The sequence below is a fragment of the Amblyomma americanum genome, chromosome 2 (assembly GCF_052857255.1).
Source record: "Amblyomma americanum isolate KBUSLIRL-KWMA chromosome 2, ASM5285725v1, whole genome shotgun sequence".
NCBI classification, from domain to species: Eukaryota; Metazoa; Arthropoda; class Arachnida; order Ixodida; family Ixodidae; genus Amblyomma; species Amblyomma americanum.
In genome coordinates, this window is record NC_135498.1 from 4,238,879 (window position 1) to 4,256,003 (window position 17,125).

General features: G+C 47.9%; 1 protein-coding gene across 1 annotated transcript; it reads right to left on the minus strand.

The window, feature by feature from the left end:
* Positions 1-11,768: 11,768 nt before the first annotated feature.
* Positions 11,769-16,782, minus strand: LOC144118319 (scoloptoxin SSD976-like). Its single transcript, XM_077651278.1, has 2 exons — positions 16,393-16,782; positions 11,769-12,429 (listed from the first exon to the last, which is right to left on the minus strand). The coding sequence occupies exons 1-2, from the start codon at positions 16,699-16,701 to the stop codon at positions 11,797-11,799; spliced, it is 942 nt and encodes a 313-aa protein (XP_077507404.1). The 5' UTR covers positions 16,702-16,782; the 3' UTR covers positions 11,769-11,796.
* Between the last annotated feature and the right edge of the window lie 343 nt (positions 16,783-17,125).

Below are 17,125 nucleotides of genomic sequence, written 5' to 3' on the forward strand. Positions count from 1 at the left end.
GCACCTCTTTCTTCCTTTATTCTCTCAGTCCCTCCTTCCATTGAGCTATGGCGGAGCGTGATACAGTTGCGGTAGCGGTAGTCGGTACGCTAAACGTCTGTGTTATGCTTGTGCCAAAGCTAGCGTCCACGTTTCTTTCACTGCCTATTTCATCCCTTGCTTCACGACACCGTTACATGTTCCGTGGCCAGCACCCCCTCCCTCCAACCCCCTTGTACGCGTTCCGTTACTCTTTCTCGGCATGTGGTCTCTACCTGTCCGGCTGTCTGTCAGCACGGGATACGGTCTTTTCAAATGTTCGCTCGTTCCTTACACTGCCGCTGGTCGCAGTGCGCCTTTTTCACAACATGTGGCACCATCTGAGTAGTGGCGAATTTTTCTGCTTTTGTTGAAAACAAACGCGCATGGAGACGTCGGTTCCAGAGGCGCGCCAACTGTGCCCGAAGTGAAAAGTGTCTGCTTGAAAGCTGCTGCCATCTGTCGTTTGCGCCTGTCGCTAACATGAACTGCACATGCGCAGTAGGAGCTGAGGCTTGTTTTCAACCAATGGAGCTGGAGGAGAAGTGCGCATTCTCAGAGCTTCCGTGTGAAAAAGGCGGATTGCCCCAGCGCTCAAGATGGCAGGATCATTTTGACTCGCCTCCGAAAATTTCACGCGCAAACTGCGTCGCTATGGCCTAAGAACACGGGCCAGCAAGCATACATTCCTGCATTGGGGCAGTCTAGGCGTGGCACGGATTACACCGTTACTTTTAGTGCGAAATCACTACTTCACTAGGTCAAACCGGCTTACCGATTTGTGTGATGCCTGACCTTGAGGGTGACCTTGGGCAAACCATAAATAAACAAGTAAAATATATATTTCTGCGACTAGAATCGGAACCAGTGTCGGCGCGAACAGATCAGCTTCGCTGGCCACTGCACGAGAGCACTATAGGCTATCGCCGTGCATTACACACCGTCTACTTCATCACTAATACTACAATCAAAATAATATTCGCGCTTTGATCTATGTGGCGGTAGTAACAAAAGGATATGTGCGCTGCATGCGATGGGGTGGACAACGTTGTGGCAGAAACACGGTATCTGAACAATACGTGTTGGCATTGGCAACGTTTCTGCAGAAACGCGGCACTGGAATATAGGCAGTATACTTTGTGCGCTGCGTGTACTTTTGGTTTTTGCCTTGTTGCTATGTGTTGTTGGTTGTTTTTGTGAAATGTGCTATGCCGAAGCCCGCTAATAAAGAAAAAAAGCATAGGCCGCTGGCGTAGATTGGGTAAATTGGTACTGGCGATGAAAAAGTTGAAGACACGCATAACTGGCTCCCTGGGTCAGAGGACACCTCAATCGTGCTTTCAGGTATGTGGCGACGGTGTCTGTCTGCAAAAACTATGCTTTCGCACAATATTTTGTGCTTGGCGATGCTAAACCACGAGGCAATGTTTTCTTTGTTCTTTTAATATGTTCGCATTAGAACAATCTGTGCAAGCGGAAATGGCAACCTGCCAACTGTGACAAGTGGCAGCCTGCCCGCCGGATTGCGAGCACAATGCACACCGTGGCAGGCCGTAGTTAATAATTGGTCGCGAGAAGTTGCTCAAGAAGAACTACGCAGGTCCCACAAGCCCCATTTAAACAGCCACCTGCCGGGACAGTGACGCATCGCTTAACCGCTGCACTGCGCCAGGAGTGGTATGAGGACTCCCAACAATCTATGAATGTAAAGTACTGAATGACCAATTCGGCATGTATGGGCATTAGCGTTTGCGCGTCACACCCTCGGGGCGGAACTACAACAGAATCACCAGCAACAGAAGTCTAACGCATTCGAACGAACCACCGAGGATCGCCCAAGAGATTTTTTTTTTCTTCCGTGACGCGAAATGTAATTCACATTCGTGGAGTATCTTCTGTGTTTTCGTTCAATGCTTGTTCCTTCTCTATTTCAGGAGTAGGCAGCACTACCGCCTTGTCCGGTCAGCCTTTTGCTACTACACTTACGGTGGCGCGCGTGGCTAAAGGACCACACGATTGAGGAAGCACTATTTCGAAAATTCCTTGAAGTGGTGGGCGCCAGGAGAAACCCGCGGTCAGAGGCGAGAGCGGAAATGAGGCGACGACAACGCAACGCAGCTATCGATTTGGTCACATTCTTTCTCCTTATTTAACACGTGACAACGCCAACAGATTTTTCGCTGCTTACGTTCGTTTGTCCAACAAGCCCGCTTGAGCTGTTCCACGCGCCTGCCGGAGGCGGCTTCTCGGGAAAAGGGGCCGGCCACTCATGAAAGCGGCTCGGCTCAACCGCGGGGAGAACCCACTGCGCACCGCTGCATGCGCATAGCTGTGTGTACTCGTGCGAGTGCGCGCCATGGCTCGCAGCTTGAGAGACGATGTGCACTGACTAGGCAATCAAAGGTATATATGCTCAACAAGTCACGACATGCGGTGAGAGCTCGACGTCGACGGCCTGCAAATTTCTTATTGTGCATCCCTTGGGATCACAACGTCATTCATGGCGTTCGCCACATTTTGCTCTGCACGATGACTACGTGTTTTGCGGATCGAGCTTTGAGATATTCATTGTCCCGGAGAGACGGACGGCGGAAATCGGACGCATTGATTGCTTTTAACGTCACCGCAAGTAGATGAATGGCCGCTCATCTGTTACTGTCTGATTAAAATGCCATCTTGAAATTGCCATAGCCGCTGTTCAGCTCGAAGTACAGATCATGGCAGCTCGCGGCAGTTATCAATTGAAATACACGCACTCGGGCATGTAGAAATGCCACGAAAAGTTCGCTCGACGTTTACCGTTGTGATAATGCCAATTTGAGCGACAGCTGGGATCGTGCTAAGTGCCAGCGAAGGGTGCAGTGCAGTGCGAATCTGGTATGTTGTGCACGGACGACAACGGCGATGTCGCCGTGATTTTGCGGAATGAGCCACAAGCAGCTGTCACTGTATAAAAAATCAACCATCAGTAATGAACCGATCGATAGCTCGCCCACTCACTCACTCACTCACTCACTCACTCACTCACTCACTCACTCACTCACTCACTCACTCACTCACTCACTCACTCACGCACTCACTCACTCAGAGTACAGATTAACTGACGCATTCAATCAATCGGCGAACCAGTGAAAGAGTGAGTCAGTGATTTGTTTTTTTTATTTATGGATAAAGAAAGGAAAGAGGTCCTGTTTATTGCAAGCATTTTAATCAAGCATTACAATACCTTCCGGACCTGAGTACAATAGAAATTCACTCCCTCAATCCAGTCATGCAATCATTCGAGTGAGGAGTCGCTCAAATTCGCTTCCATTGTAATCCGCCCACTGACACTGCTTTGCGCGAGCAGGCAGTAAGCTCCGCTCAGTGCGAAATTACCTTCCCAAACTTATTCCTCTCCACGTGCGCAGCGTGCCCGAAGAGTAAACGCGTCACTTGTTTGCCGTCGTTTCTGAGAATCACTGCATTATGTGGGTTCGCTCTCTCCCTCTCTGCAGAAGGCCGTGGCTGTCCGCACGTGACATGAGGCCGCGTACGGCTACACGTGACTCGGTCGAAAGGGAAAGCGCGCGCAGTGGCGTTATACGCGATCGTAGCATGTCCCGAGCTTTTGCCACATCGGATACTTCGCTTCGTCCACGCCACTTTTCTGAGGGGATTCCCCTGGCATAAGCGACGTGCCACGTATGGTTAATGCAGATGCAAAGTCAATGGTTGGGACTTTCTTGACACAGCGCAGAACCAGCGAGACTGCCTGCGCCTCAGATCAAGTTTATTTACCTCCGAGCTGCTACATTTCCCCGATTTTTCAACATTCACTGAGTACAGGTGTGGTTCGTTTACGGATTATTACACAAACGCTCAAAACGAAATCGCAGGCGGCTGTGCTGCTTAATTGTAGTTGATATTTTTTAACCAGCGCCTATATGCACTGCGTATGTTCGTTGTCGCTTCCTCGTTTTGGTGGGGTGCACAACAATAGAGAACTCAGCGGCGTGGGTCCGTAAATATTTGATGCCAAAGAGGGCCAAAAAAGGAGCGAAATGATAATTTCTTTCTTTTTTTGACCCTTTTTAGCGTGGCATGAGCTGCTCATGGGCTGTGTCAGCGACCTTTTATTGATTTATTCATATACCTTCAAGAGAGAGAGGGTTCATTGACGGGAAAGGCAGAGAGGTTGGCCGAAAACTTGTGGCCTGCTACTCTGCATGGGGAAGGGGAGGAGGAGAAAAATAGGGTCACGATGGGGGATGACGAGAGAAGGCAGATGAAAAAGACAAGGCACATTTCCTAACATCACAAACGCGAGTCAAGGCCCGTGTCGCTTAAAAAGTGTGGGAGCGCCCGCGTTGCCTGTAGAGTTTTCGAACTCCCTGGCCTGAGCGCCTATAGGAGCAAATCCTCCGAAAGGGGCCTGCTGACAAAAAGACTTCAAAGTAGATGCTAACATGAGTCTTTCTGCGCATGTGATGGGCACGCCACTAAAACATGCTCTACAGTCTCGAGCACGCCACATGTGGAACAGTCCGGGGAGTCCGCTTGTCCAATTAAATGCAAATACTTGCGCGTGAAGGCGACGTTTAAACGTAACCTATGTATTAAGCTTGCAATAGGGCGTGGTATTCCGCGAGGAGCAGAAAAGGCCATCGTCGGATCTAGGCGGATGTGTCGAGTGTCTGGCAGGGCCTATTATCTAGCCGTCGCACTCCTCATAGATCCCGAAACGAGACAAGTTGTGTCCTGTCTAGAGAACGGCACAGTTGTGCTCAGGCCACTGCTGAAAGCGCTGCTTGCTTCAGCGTCGGTGGTCTCATTTCCATCGAGCCCGCAGTGTCAAGGGATCCATTGGAACACTATACGGTGTCCTTTTCCTGAACAGATGAAATGTGTCCAGTGATTGCCTACATCTGACCAGATGTAGGCAAGAGCAAGTTACTTCTGTCCGCCAACTGGCATCGCAGATTTCTTTAGTATGCCAGGGACATGCAGGCATACTGAAGGCTGAGCCACCACCCATAGTGGCTGCAAGGGATGATGCGGCAGGGCATAGTCTGATGGAAGTTCTGATCGATGGCAGCGCAGTGCACGTGCAAAACTGCTGTCCGGTCGCTCATCAAAAATCTTCGTCAGCGGGTGATAAGGACATGGAAAAAAAGAGTGAGTCTTTTCTTTAGCATATTTATATGCCTTGATCATGACAGATCGCGGTCAATGATAATGCCCAAAAATCTGTGGTGGGAGACGTATGTTATTGCAATTCCTTGTAGTGTTACCGGGTAGCGGTAGACAGACTTGCGCGTGAATACGACCACAGCACATTTTTCAGCTTCTAAGTGCAAACCCTGACGCCGTAGGTGCCTTGAAGTAGATGGCATGGCACGTTGTAATCTAGCGCGCATTTGAGGACGTGTCGGCCCCGAACCCCAGATGCAAATATCATCAGCATATGCACTGATGTGGATGTGAGTGGCAGTTTACCAATATGCCTCAAGAGAAAAGTGTACAGCAGCTCTATCTCACCAGTACTCCCCTACGCTGCAAAAACGTGGAGGCTAGCGAAAAGGGTTCAGCGTAAGTTAAGGACAAGGCAGCGAGCTATGTAAATAAATGTAAAGAAAATGATAGGTTTTCATAAAGTTGAATGGCGCAAGGGAACGAACACAGGAAGACACAGAGACAGAAAGAGCGTCTCTGTGTCTTCCTGTGTTCGTTCCCTAGCGCCATTCAACTTTATGATGAACCAACTAGCCCAACAGCAAGTACTTCTGCAGTGATAGGTTTAACGTTAAGAGATCGGAAGCGGACAGAGTGTGTGAGAAAACAAACGCCGGTTAATGGCATCCTAGTCGAAATCAAGAGGAATAAATGGACTTGGGCAGGGCATGTAATGCGAAGGCAAGATAACCGCTGGTCCTTAAGGGTAACGGACTGGATTATAAGAGAAAGAAAGCGTAGCAGGGGGTGGCAGAAAGTTAGGTGGGCGAATGAGATTAAGAAGTATGCGGGGACATTGTGGCCGCAGTTGGTGCAAGACATGGTTAACTGGAGATATATGGGAGAAGCCTTTGTTCTGCAGTAAGCGTAGTCTGGCTGATAAAATGATGATGAAGATGAAGGAAATCACATTTAACCTTGTATTCCGTTTAAGTGCACTTGATAAGACAAGCAAAAATCGCTGGTTTCTTGAAGTTTGAACTAATAAGTCTACTGTACACATTGCTTCTGGATGTGCGCATGTAAACAAGCCAGCACAGGAGAGATGAGTGGTCTCCCCACTCAGAGATGAGCGGCAGGCAGGCAGGCAGGCAGGCAGGCAGGCAGGCAGGCAGGCAGGCAGGCAGGCAGGCAGGGCAAGGCAGGGCAAGGCAGGGCAAGGCAGGGCAAGGCAGGGCAGGGCAGGGCAAGGCAGGGCAAGGCAGGGCAGGGCAAGGCAGGGCAAGGCAGGCTCTAAACCCTAGGGTCCCAGGGAGGGACTGTTCCTATCGGCGGAAAATTTATCCTCAAGTGTGTCTGCAAAGGCTTCCTCTAGGCAAATTTAATTCAGTGCTTGTAAAACTGCTAATGCTTAAAATTACACTGATTGCCATGTATGTACCAGGCAGGATTAGGTGTTTTCTCTAAGGCCGTTTAAATGAACTGCACCACAGAGCGTGGGTCGGTTTGATTATTCTAGAGAAAGAGCGAATCTTGAGAACGAAAGCTTTGACTAGTCCCCTACTCTCTTCCTCGATGTTTTTCACTTTCCCTCAAAAGAGGACTCAATTCGACCTTTGTCGAGTTCATAGAAATGTAGCATCTGTAACTGTAGGCAATACGCCTCAGTTAATGGTTTTGGTTAGCCCGCTACCTCCGTTACTTCCGGCGTACCTCAAGGTTACCTGACATTCGCCGGCACGCGATCTTCTGTCTTGGACTTGCGCGAAAAATACGAGACTATTTGTGGGAACGGATAAGAGCACAGCCAAAGGCGACCATTCCGTGGCGTAATGGCGGCAAAGAAAATAGAGTCTCTATGCCACAACGGAAGACAGCGGTTCGAATTTCAAAGCGAAACCTTTGCTAGCCAATGTCGACAAGGTCGTGTCCGCAAAACATGTCCGCAGCAGTTGTGAGGAACTTAGAAGAGGTAGCGCGAAACGAATGGTTGTAACCGAAAGAGGATAATGTGAGGTTGATGTAGAAAAAAAAGAATTATGTCGATAAGTTGATTACTTAATTAGAGCCAAACATGTTCAAAAGGTATGCGGAGCCAGGGCAACGTGTGGCGCCAAATTTGAAAATCGGGAAAGTGGGAGGAGCCAACGCGTGGCGCCAAATTTAAAAAGGAAGCACGGCGCCAAGTTTGAAAACTCGAAATGGGCAGTTGATGGAACTTTATTAAGTAAGACAATTAATTGTGGTAACTGGGAAATGGGATAAATTTACATCAGTGCTTAATTGAGTAAATGTGAGGAGAAGGAACAAGTGAAGCAAAGAGTGGGAAAGAGGGGCAAAGAGAAACGAGGAGGCGTCAATGCTTTCGCATTCCTCAAATGCGGGTTACCGCAGTGACCTCAAGCGTTTTTCAGTTTTCTGACGGATTTTTCTCATTTTTTTTTAAATCATCAACATCACACAACTCATATATCATTTTCATCGAAAGTGTGCGGCCTTTAGGTTGCGTTTTGAGACGTTTTCGAACCAAAATAGCCATTTAAAAAGCGTTGACACGAACCGGGAGGCGAAACCGGAAGTGGGTGCAATGTACTGTCGAGCACGCGCAGTACAGAAGATCGCGTTGGCGACTGTCAGGTCTCGAGGTTCTGTGTTGACACCTCTTCTGTTTATTATTGATATGAATGAGATTCCGAACAATGTAATGTGTAATGTGAAACTTTCGCGGATGATTGTGTGTTATATCGAATAACTACTAACCCCTGCAACGAAGCATATACTTGCAAACTGACCATAAGCCAATTTTTTCATCTAGCACCGACCAACTGATGAAGATTAACACTACAAGTGCAAACGCACGCGTATTTCTAGCCGCGATGAAACCCCTCGTTATTTTCTTAAAGGCACTCCATTATCGTCTGTTTCTTCACACAAATACCTAGAGATTCAGACAACACAAAATCTTCCTGCGAAAACGCGTGTTCAATAAGTACGCAACCACGCTAAGCACACACTCAGATTCTTACGTCATCGCTTCTCTGCTGCAACTGGTCCCGTTAAGCTTCTTGTGTATAAAACACTAATAAGGACGAAATTAGAATATGCCTGCTCTATTTGGGGTTAACCTAACTTTAGAAAACACCCCAGAGACCATTCAAAACCGTGTCGTCTGCTTTATCCTGTCTAATTACATTTGAACAGCAAGCGTACCCGCAATGATGTTAACCCTTGATCTCCTCCTGCTTTCTGAGTGCCGTAAATATTTTCGGTTATGCTTTCTTCGCATGGTTTATTACTCCAACCATGCTCTTATGTATCATCCCCACTGCCGAAACAGCCTTTGTATTAGTTCCTTTATGTCTCGTACTGCCAATGACTGGAACCAACGCCTTCCCTCCATCGGTATACCATCGCCGATGCGGACAAAGAAATTCACTGAAACGCAAATTTGGGCCGATTAGTACTGGCCGTACTTGTTCTGAGCGCAAACAGGCAATGGTCATGCTACACCACTGTCGATGTTACGCTCAAACTTCGCACCATGCGACACAGTTCCCACGTGGTGGAGCCATCACTTTGTGTTACATGGCAGAGGTTTCATTTATTTACCTCGAGGACACCGGAATAACATATCAGTGCAGTGTCAAGCATGGGTTAGTGGCAAGCTCTGGCTGCAACTTACTTCTTAAACGCACAGCAGTCGCACTGATACTACTACAATTGCAGCTGCGAATGGCTATATTGATAATAATAGCTTTTATCATCATTGTGGAAAGAAAAATGTTTCCATGATTCCTATGTCAACTGCATGATGCCATCAAATGATTATGATTATGATCACGATGCCGCGGCCACACACATCGTAACTGGTGCGGCCACCAGCGCAACGTAAGCACAAATAAGAGAAATTCTATGAGAACAGAAAATAAGATGATTAAAAGTGACCGCTGTGATCGGTTCCGTGGTGCAACAGAATAGCGCGGCGCTTCTGAACGAGCAAGACAGAACAGTACAACGCCTTAACACGTTGCATCAAGAATTAACAGCACATCCATACCTTACGATATTCCGCGCCGGGCCTCTCTTACCTTTAAGGTCAGCTTTTGAGATGCTTTTGAGCGAAATTCATAGTTTGTAAAGCAATGCTGCAAGTTTAAAGGGGCGGTGAAGGGAGCTCTAATAAAGTTGCGGCATGCCTGGGATATTGAAGCACGACGCTTCACGAATAGTGTTCAGCAAGGATTTTTTAAATGCGCTTTGTAGAAGCTGAGTTATCTGTCATTAAAATTTGAATTTCAGCGTCTTCGCGCCTTTCCCTCTCCTCTCGTCACTTTTTGCCAGTGTTTTAGGCGTTACCGAAAAAAAGGTAACTAAATACGTTACTCGTTATGCTAAGAAAAAAGGAACGCGTTACCGCCCTACGTTACCTACCAAAAAAAAAACTAACGTGTTACCGTTACCGCTACCGAAAAGAAGCACCACACGTCACTTTGCCGTTACTTCATGGTCATAAGTACTAATTAGTGCGTCTTGGCGCTAAGAACTCACGATAACAATTTCATAAACCTCATATTTCACATAAAACTTCTAGCCCAAACAACGATTTTACGCGAAATCCTGATTTAACGGGAATACTTTGCACAAATGTGCAGGAGCTTAGCAATATTATAGTGGCCTAAAGTTGCCTGTAGGGTTACATGCGATGGATTCTAAGTGTGGCATATGGTGAAGCCATTTTCTGAATGTAACATTAAACACAAAATGGCACTTCATCACCAATTCTAACTTCACAAAGAAAACATCGCTGAACTCTAAAAACATTTACAGCAATTCTGCAAAATGTGATGTTCAATAATGCTCGGCATTCTTCCACAGTTGTGTGTGCGAGCGGTTCGGGAAGGGGAAATAGGTGAAAGCAAGTGTGTGAATGCGTGTACGTGAATGCGTGTTCGGTTTCGTGTTTCATGGCTGTTCTGACCTTTTTTTTTTTAGTTGGCTACGTCGTCAAGAGCAAGCATTTTCTGGCATGCATGCGAGCTGCAACAGAGGTCGTCGAGAGCACCTGTTTGTTTATTTGCAACATCAATTTGGGTGCTCTGCGCTTCTTTTTCTAAAAAAAAGCGGGCGGAGTGGGGGATAACTGGAACAAAAAAGTAACTAGTAACGTGACACCTCACGTTACCGAAAAATGTTAACGTAAGTACGTTACCCGCTAAAGTTCCCGGATGGTAACGAGTACGTTACTAAGTTACCGAAAAAATGAACGCGTTACCGCTAACGCTGTCACTTGTAACGCGTTACCGCCAACACTGCTTTTTGCACGCTGGAAGGCAGGCGATCCTTCGCCGACCCCACTCTGGGAGGGGAGCTTCGCGACCCGCCGGAGATAAGCGGCTTATTGGCCGCGGCCACGGTAGCTGCCTGACGTCTGAAAGAATCTAACCAATGGCCACCTCTCACCTTGTCTACGCAGATGCGGGGGACGGAGGAGGGTGCGAGCATGAAAAGGTCGCCGGGAAGGTCTCGCCAACTTTGACGCGTGATTGTGGGTCGTCTTCTGCGTGTAGAAGAGTATTATTTGGCTCTGGTTTTCATGGCAGCACAGTGCAGTGATTAAGTGAGTTAATGTGCTCTCCTCGGAAGGCGTTTCAGAGCCCCTTTAAGTACTGCGCCCTCTACAGAAGGGAATTGCGCATACAAATTCAGGCCTGCTAGATTAAGCCACGTATTAACTCGACTGCTAGTACTGACCAGCAGTTAGCGGCGCCACAGAGGGATATGATCTTTTTGCTCTTGTTATAACCTGTAGCACAGTACTGATTTTACTAAAGATACAACTTTTGTTTTCCTTCTGGTTCGTCCGGTGCTGATGTCCCTCTGCGTTAGCGTAATTATTGATGTGCTACATTAACTGTTTGCGTGTTTCCAATTTATCTTCACTGTGTTGATAGAGCTATTCTACGGCAGACTATATTTCGTGTTGTGTTACATAAAAATTACTTTTACCTTGCTGTATAATCAATTAAGCGACAGCATTATGTTCTAGGTTAGTATGTGTTAAGGTCCTGCTTTTCACCCTTCTAACTTCTACTGCCATGTAACAGCCCCTGAGCTTTTTCAAGCTTTGGGCTCAGCTTTCAGCCGAGTGTGACGGTTGACACACACAGCTAAGAACTACGCACAAGTGGATAGACGGAAATCGAAGGGGACACAAGCTCAGCCATGAGGGTATGACGCGATAGCTTCAATGGCCATATATGCGGAGTTGGACATCCTCTACTTTACACGCATACGCTGCTGGGGGTCCTCGTACCGCTCCTGGCGCAGTGGTGCAGCGGTTAGGCGATGGCTATTTCAAACACAGCCACCGGTGGTGCCTGTGAGACCCAGGTCGCCCGGGACCAATCATTAGCTGCCGCCTGCCAGGATGGGCAGGTTGTGATGATGTCAAAAGGCCACGTGGCCTGGTGGCAGATGAGCCGCCTGTTTTTTCGCTCACAACGCCGACAAAGCGGATTTTCTGCGGAACGGGAGCCTTAACGATGTCGCATTAAATACACGCGCCACTTTATTTTCGAGTGTTTTGATGTGCGTGAAACAGCGGCAGAGCCAGTGGCACCACTGTCACTGCACCGTCGTGTCGGCGGCCGCCGGCTCTGCGGGTGGCGCATCTGCGCCGCTCCCCGGAGGACCGACGCGGCGGTAGATGAAGACACAGCCGGCTACCACCAGCACGAGAGCCGTAACGACGAGAATAAAAAAATAGGGAAAAGGGGCGCCCGCAGTGCCGTCGTCGCAGTGAGCGCAGTCGCACAAGCCCGTGCTGCCGAAGCACCTGGTGGTCCCCGGACAGGCGCTGCACGTGGCGCCCTCCTGGTAGACGGGCCTCGTCACAGTGTTTCCGCCCGGGCCGTAGTTGCACGTGTACTTGCGGTTGTGCGGAATGGCGGCCCTGCTGTACGTGTAGTAGACGTATCCGCAGCCTACGTAGCGCGTGCTGGCCCAGATCACTTGCGTGAAGTGGCCAGTGTCCTTATGACGGGTGATCACATACTTGGCGACGTCTTTGGGCGAGTAGTCGTTGTACTCCGCGAACCACCAGCTGATGGCAAAGGTCCAGTTGGCCGCTTTAACGGGCTCCGTTTGGCCGCTCCAGGCCAAGTTTTGGCCTGTATACTCAAACTGCGTCGTGAAGCGGTCCTCCATTTCGTCGTGTTCCAGGAATTCATCCTGGTGTCTGCAGAGGTTAGCGTGGGCCTGAGAAAATAGAAAACAATGCAGGACAGGTTAATTATTTCTGCCACTGAACCCTTTCAGGGGCCACATGCTGTTTCCCTTGAAAAATTTCTTTTTTTTGTGTAAGTAGTTTATGCAGAACCTCAGTAAAGATATTAGCCTGGTTTTCAATGGAGAACAATAATAATAAAATAAAATATTAATTTGATTCCCATTAATTTTATTGAATTAAGCTCCCGTTAATTAAGGTGAACGTGGGGTGTTCTTGAGGGTATGCCATTTGATATGTAGCACTCAATTTAACAAGGTGATGGTTCGGGCCAGTGGGTATATGTGTTATGTTCCATAGCGCAGCAAGAACTCGGGGGCAAACACAAGCGCTAAACTTCCACTAAGGCTTTATTTGGCGCACACAGAAATTATACATGAAGAAAAAACGATACGTGTCAGATTAGACACCACCTTAAAAAGCAAATACAACATGTTTCACCGGTTGACATACTGCCCTGAATCTAAAAATGCCATATCTTTGTCTGCGACAATGACGGACTGCTCACGCAGATTTCAGGTCCAGCTCTTTCGATAGCGGTGGCCTCGATAATTTCTTTTGTTAATCTATCCGCATTTCTGCCAATCAACTCGTAATCTTTAAAACCAGGCTTGCATTTATGAGCACGACAGTGCCGTGCGAAGTTGCCGGAACCGCCATCCCTAACTTCCATACATGGTGCTCGTTTGACCAGGCATCTGCCTGACTGCCCAATGCACGCCTTGCCGCATGAAAGCGAGATCTTGTAGATTATATCCTCGGTGCACGGCACAAAGGGGTTTCTATGCCGAATCGTTTCTCTATTCTGAACACTGCTGTCAGGACAGGTGGCCTTGCAAATGAGGGACAATCTTTCCGGTGCAGACATACACACCTTCACTCCAACTTTTTGTGCTACCTTTTTGAGGGAGTGTAACAGCTTGTGGATATATGGTACCACCACTACCTTGCTGCCCCCTTCGCCATCAGTTACAGTCCTCTTGGCCTTTTCCTGCTGATGCAAGCTCTCAGCGACCGAAACTAATAAGTTTCTGGAGGCTGTGCGCTAAAAAAGACGTTCACAGGAAAAAGGAGACAACAGGAAAGAAGCGCAACTTTCAACTTTAATGACGACAAAAGAAGCCAGGCGCACTTATATATCACCTGTTATCCAGAGATAAGCTGCATGAGAGAGCGTCAACCTGATCACCAAACACGAGAAAGAGCAAAGGGGAATTTTTCAGTGAGATTAAAAACCTATGAAGGTGATCATATCAACACGTGCCGAGTCAGCTGGTGGTGACCCTTACCGCGTTCGAAGCTCAACGGAAGCCGTGCAGGTCCTGGAAGGAGGCAAGTTGTCAGCCTCCACCGGGTTTTCTATTGACGTTGAGGACTTATTTTACTCTGTACCTCACGACGCTTTGTTTGATCCTGTCCGAGAACGTTTGGAAGAATATGGCGAAGTCAGGTTTCAGAATTCCACTGGTGTCACAACTGATAAATTTCTGGACCTCCTAGTTTTATTTGGATTCTTCTGTTATTTGCTTCTGGGAAGAGTTTTACGTACAAAAGGCGGGAGTATGTATAGGTGAGTCAGTTGCTCCGGTCCTATGTGAAATCTTTCTGGCGTCATTTGACCATCGCATTGAAGCCAGCTTCAAGGAAACAGAGATAGCACGTATTTTTCGATACGTCGACGGCTATCTTATCCTTCTTAATGTGCCTACACACTGTGCCGCAGATACACCTATAAATCAAACTCTCACGGCCTTTGGTTCTTTATCGAGAGGCCAAAAATTTACGCATGAGAGGGCCGAAAATGATCGACTTCAGTTTCTGGACCTTCAACTTATATTTACAAATGCGCATGTATGTTGGGCTTATCAGCCGCGCTCAAAGAAACCACTTCTGAATTATGACAGTGCCCACTCCAAGCTGGTCAAGCGTGGCATAGTATCCCTTTGCATGAAATTCGCATTAGAAAAATCATGCGCCCACAATATAGGGGAAAGCTTCCAGTCCCAGATTTACCGCATTTTATCTGCAGGTTACCTAGCCCACCTGGTCAACGGCATGTCTGAAAACCTTTTGAAAAAGATAAAAAATTCAGACCAATCTAAACACGACACAGAACAGAAACCTGTGCAGGTAATGTCTTACCTGCACAGTCTCTCGCACAATTTGAAGAAAGTTGCGTCTCGTCACGGGGTTAAGCTGGTTTTTTCGGCTCCCTGCAAACTAGCAAAATTATGTCCGATGGTGACCAAGAAGCTTGTTAAGAAGGCCTGTAATATCAAACATCAAACTTTATACACCCAATACACTGCCAATGTTGCGTACGAGATCCCCCTGACGTGCGGCAAAGTGTATGTGGGGCAAACCGGGAAATGTTTTAATGAGCGCGCCCGCAAGCGCAACGTCACTCTGAAGAACAAATCTGGAGGTAACCTTCCGTTACACTGTAACAATTGCAAAAACTGCTACCCCAAGTTTAATGAAACAAAGTTTCTAGCTAAGGCCCCAGACAAGACTGAGAGAGAAGTAATTGAGGCCTTTTTCATTGACCTAAGAGAAGACAAGTGCGTTAGCACGCCATCTATTAACCTTTCTAGGAATGAACTATACTATTTGGATGGTTATATCTAATCTCTCAAACCATTCGCTCCTATGTATTTTAGTTGGCTTTAAAATTTTTAATGTGCCTTTAACTTTTTCTGCCGCCCTTTACACGGTTTTTTTCCCCCGTCTTCCTTGTTTCCTTTGTTTGTCAGAATTTTTTGTTATTCATATTTTCATGTTGTTACCCACTCCTTCTTTTTCTTTAACATCTTTCATGCAGATATGTATTCTCATGTCGTAATACATTGTTGTTAGCCCATACCTGGGCACGTGTTGATATGATCACCTTCATAGTTTTTTAATCTCACTGAAAAATGCCCCTTCGCTCTTTCTCGTGTTTGGTGATCAGGTTGACGCTCTCTCATGGAGCTTATCTCTGGATAACAGGTGATATATAAGTGCGCCTGGCTTCTTTTGTCGTCATTAAAGTTGAAAGTTGCACTTCTTTCCTGTTGTCGCCTTTTTCATGTGAACGTCTTTTTTAGCGCACAGCCTCCAGAAATGAATATGTACCAACTAGCCCGTCAGAAAGCCTTACTAAACTAATAAGTGTCTCGCGAATCCTGCTGCTCTGAGGCGGTTCACCTGCTTACAAAAGCTACTTTTCATCAGGCATGCGCAGGACTTGCTAACTGCATTTGAAAAGCACGCCTTCACAACTCCTCGCTTGACTAGCCTGGTATGTGCAGACGAAAAGGTTAATAGGGGCTTCTTAGCTCGGGGCTCATATACATCCAACAAACAGAAACCAGCTTTAGGTCAAGAAAACGAATAGTGCCCTCAACCGGGAGCTCATGGTGATCTTCAGAGGGTGCAGACACTCAGAGAAGGTAGAAATAGCGGTTGCGGCTGTTACAGAAAAGTCTCTATGGCTCTTACGAAGGTCCACTAGGTAGTCACCTACAGATATAAAGGTTCGAATGACTATAGCAACATCCAGTTTATTTTGCAGTCGCCTGTCTATACTCGCACGGTAAAGGTCACTGAGCGCTGGAGCAATGCACGAGCAATGCACTGAGCCGTGCATTAATACCGACGACCTGTAAGGATTAATGAGACAAACACTGTAAAATAACGCAGGAAAAAATGCAGATACTTCTCAAAGTGCTGCAGGGGAAATAGTGCCCAAGATGGGGGGGGGGGGGGGGTGCAGGTAAGGGGAATCTTTGGTTACGGCATGGAACACAGCTAGCGATACATTGCACTACGTTTGGGGCGCCTACTGGAAGTATGATGAAATTAGGCACCACGGCAGGCGGGATCAGAGCATTGCGGGCCCTGACCAGAAAAGTGGATGACACCACAACGGAGGCTGCTGCAGCACGCGCACGCACCTGCGCCACCTCGGCCAGTTCGTCGTCCCAGAGCAGTTCTTGCATGTCGGTTGCCGCGGGGTAGCCCTCCAGCCGACCCTGCGCCACCTGGCTCCGGTATTGGTTGTGCAACTTCAGGATTTCGTCCCTGTCGGCCTGAGGGACGCCCGCCGTGAGCACTTGGCACCAGGAGCTCGGGGGCTTGCACGCAGTGTGCGTCGGCCTCTTCTTGTACTCTGGGCGGCAGCTGCTCTGGAGTCTCATGCTGCCCAGGTACATCCAGATTACCGCCGCTGTCAAGAAGGGGATGATGGCAGCCGATTTCGCCATGTCTTCGCTGCTTTCGCTGCAGTGCACAAAATGGCGGCTGCGGCCCCTGACCAGCTCTTTCTGCGTCCGTCTGCGCACCAAAGAGTGCCTGCCACCACGCGTTCTAAGCGAGCGGCGTTTTCGTCTTCCCTTTCGCTGCGGAGGCGTGGTATCATAGAAAATGCAAACTAATCGCTCTGTTACGCATGCTGCACGACAGTATGCATATTATCGAGTTTTAAATATCGTTTCCCTACTATTCACGTATCTGTGCGTCCAATGTCCGTGAAGCGAAGTTATATGTGCTCGCGCGTTTGAGTTTGCGAACTCCTCTCGTGCTTTTGTGCTCGTCTCGAATGCACGGGTCGCGGCGGGTTCAAAAATCGGCACATCCGCAGATCGAAGAAAATCATTGCGACGGTGATGCAAGCGGAGGCTGTTAGAC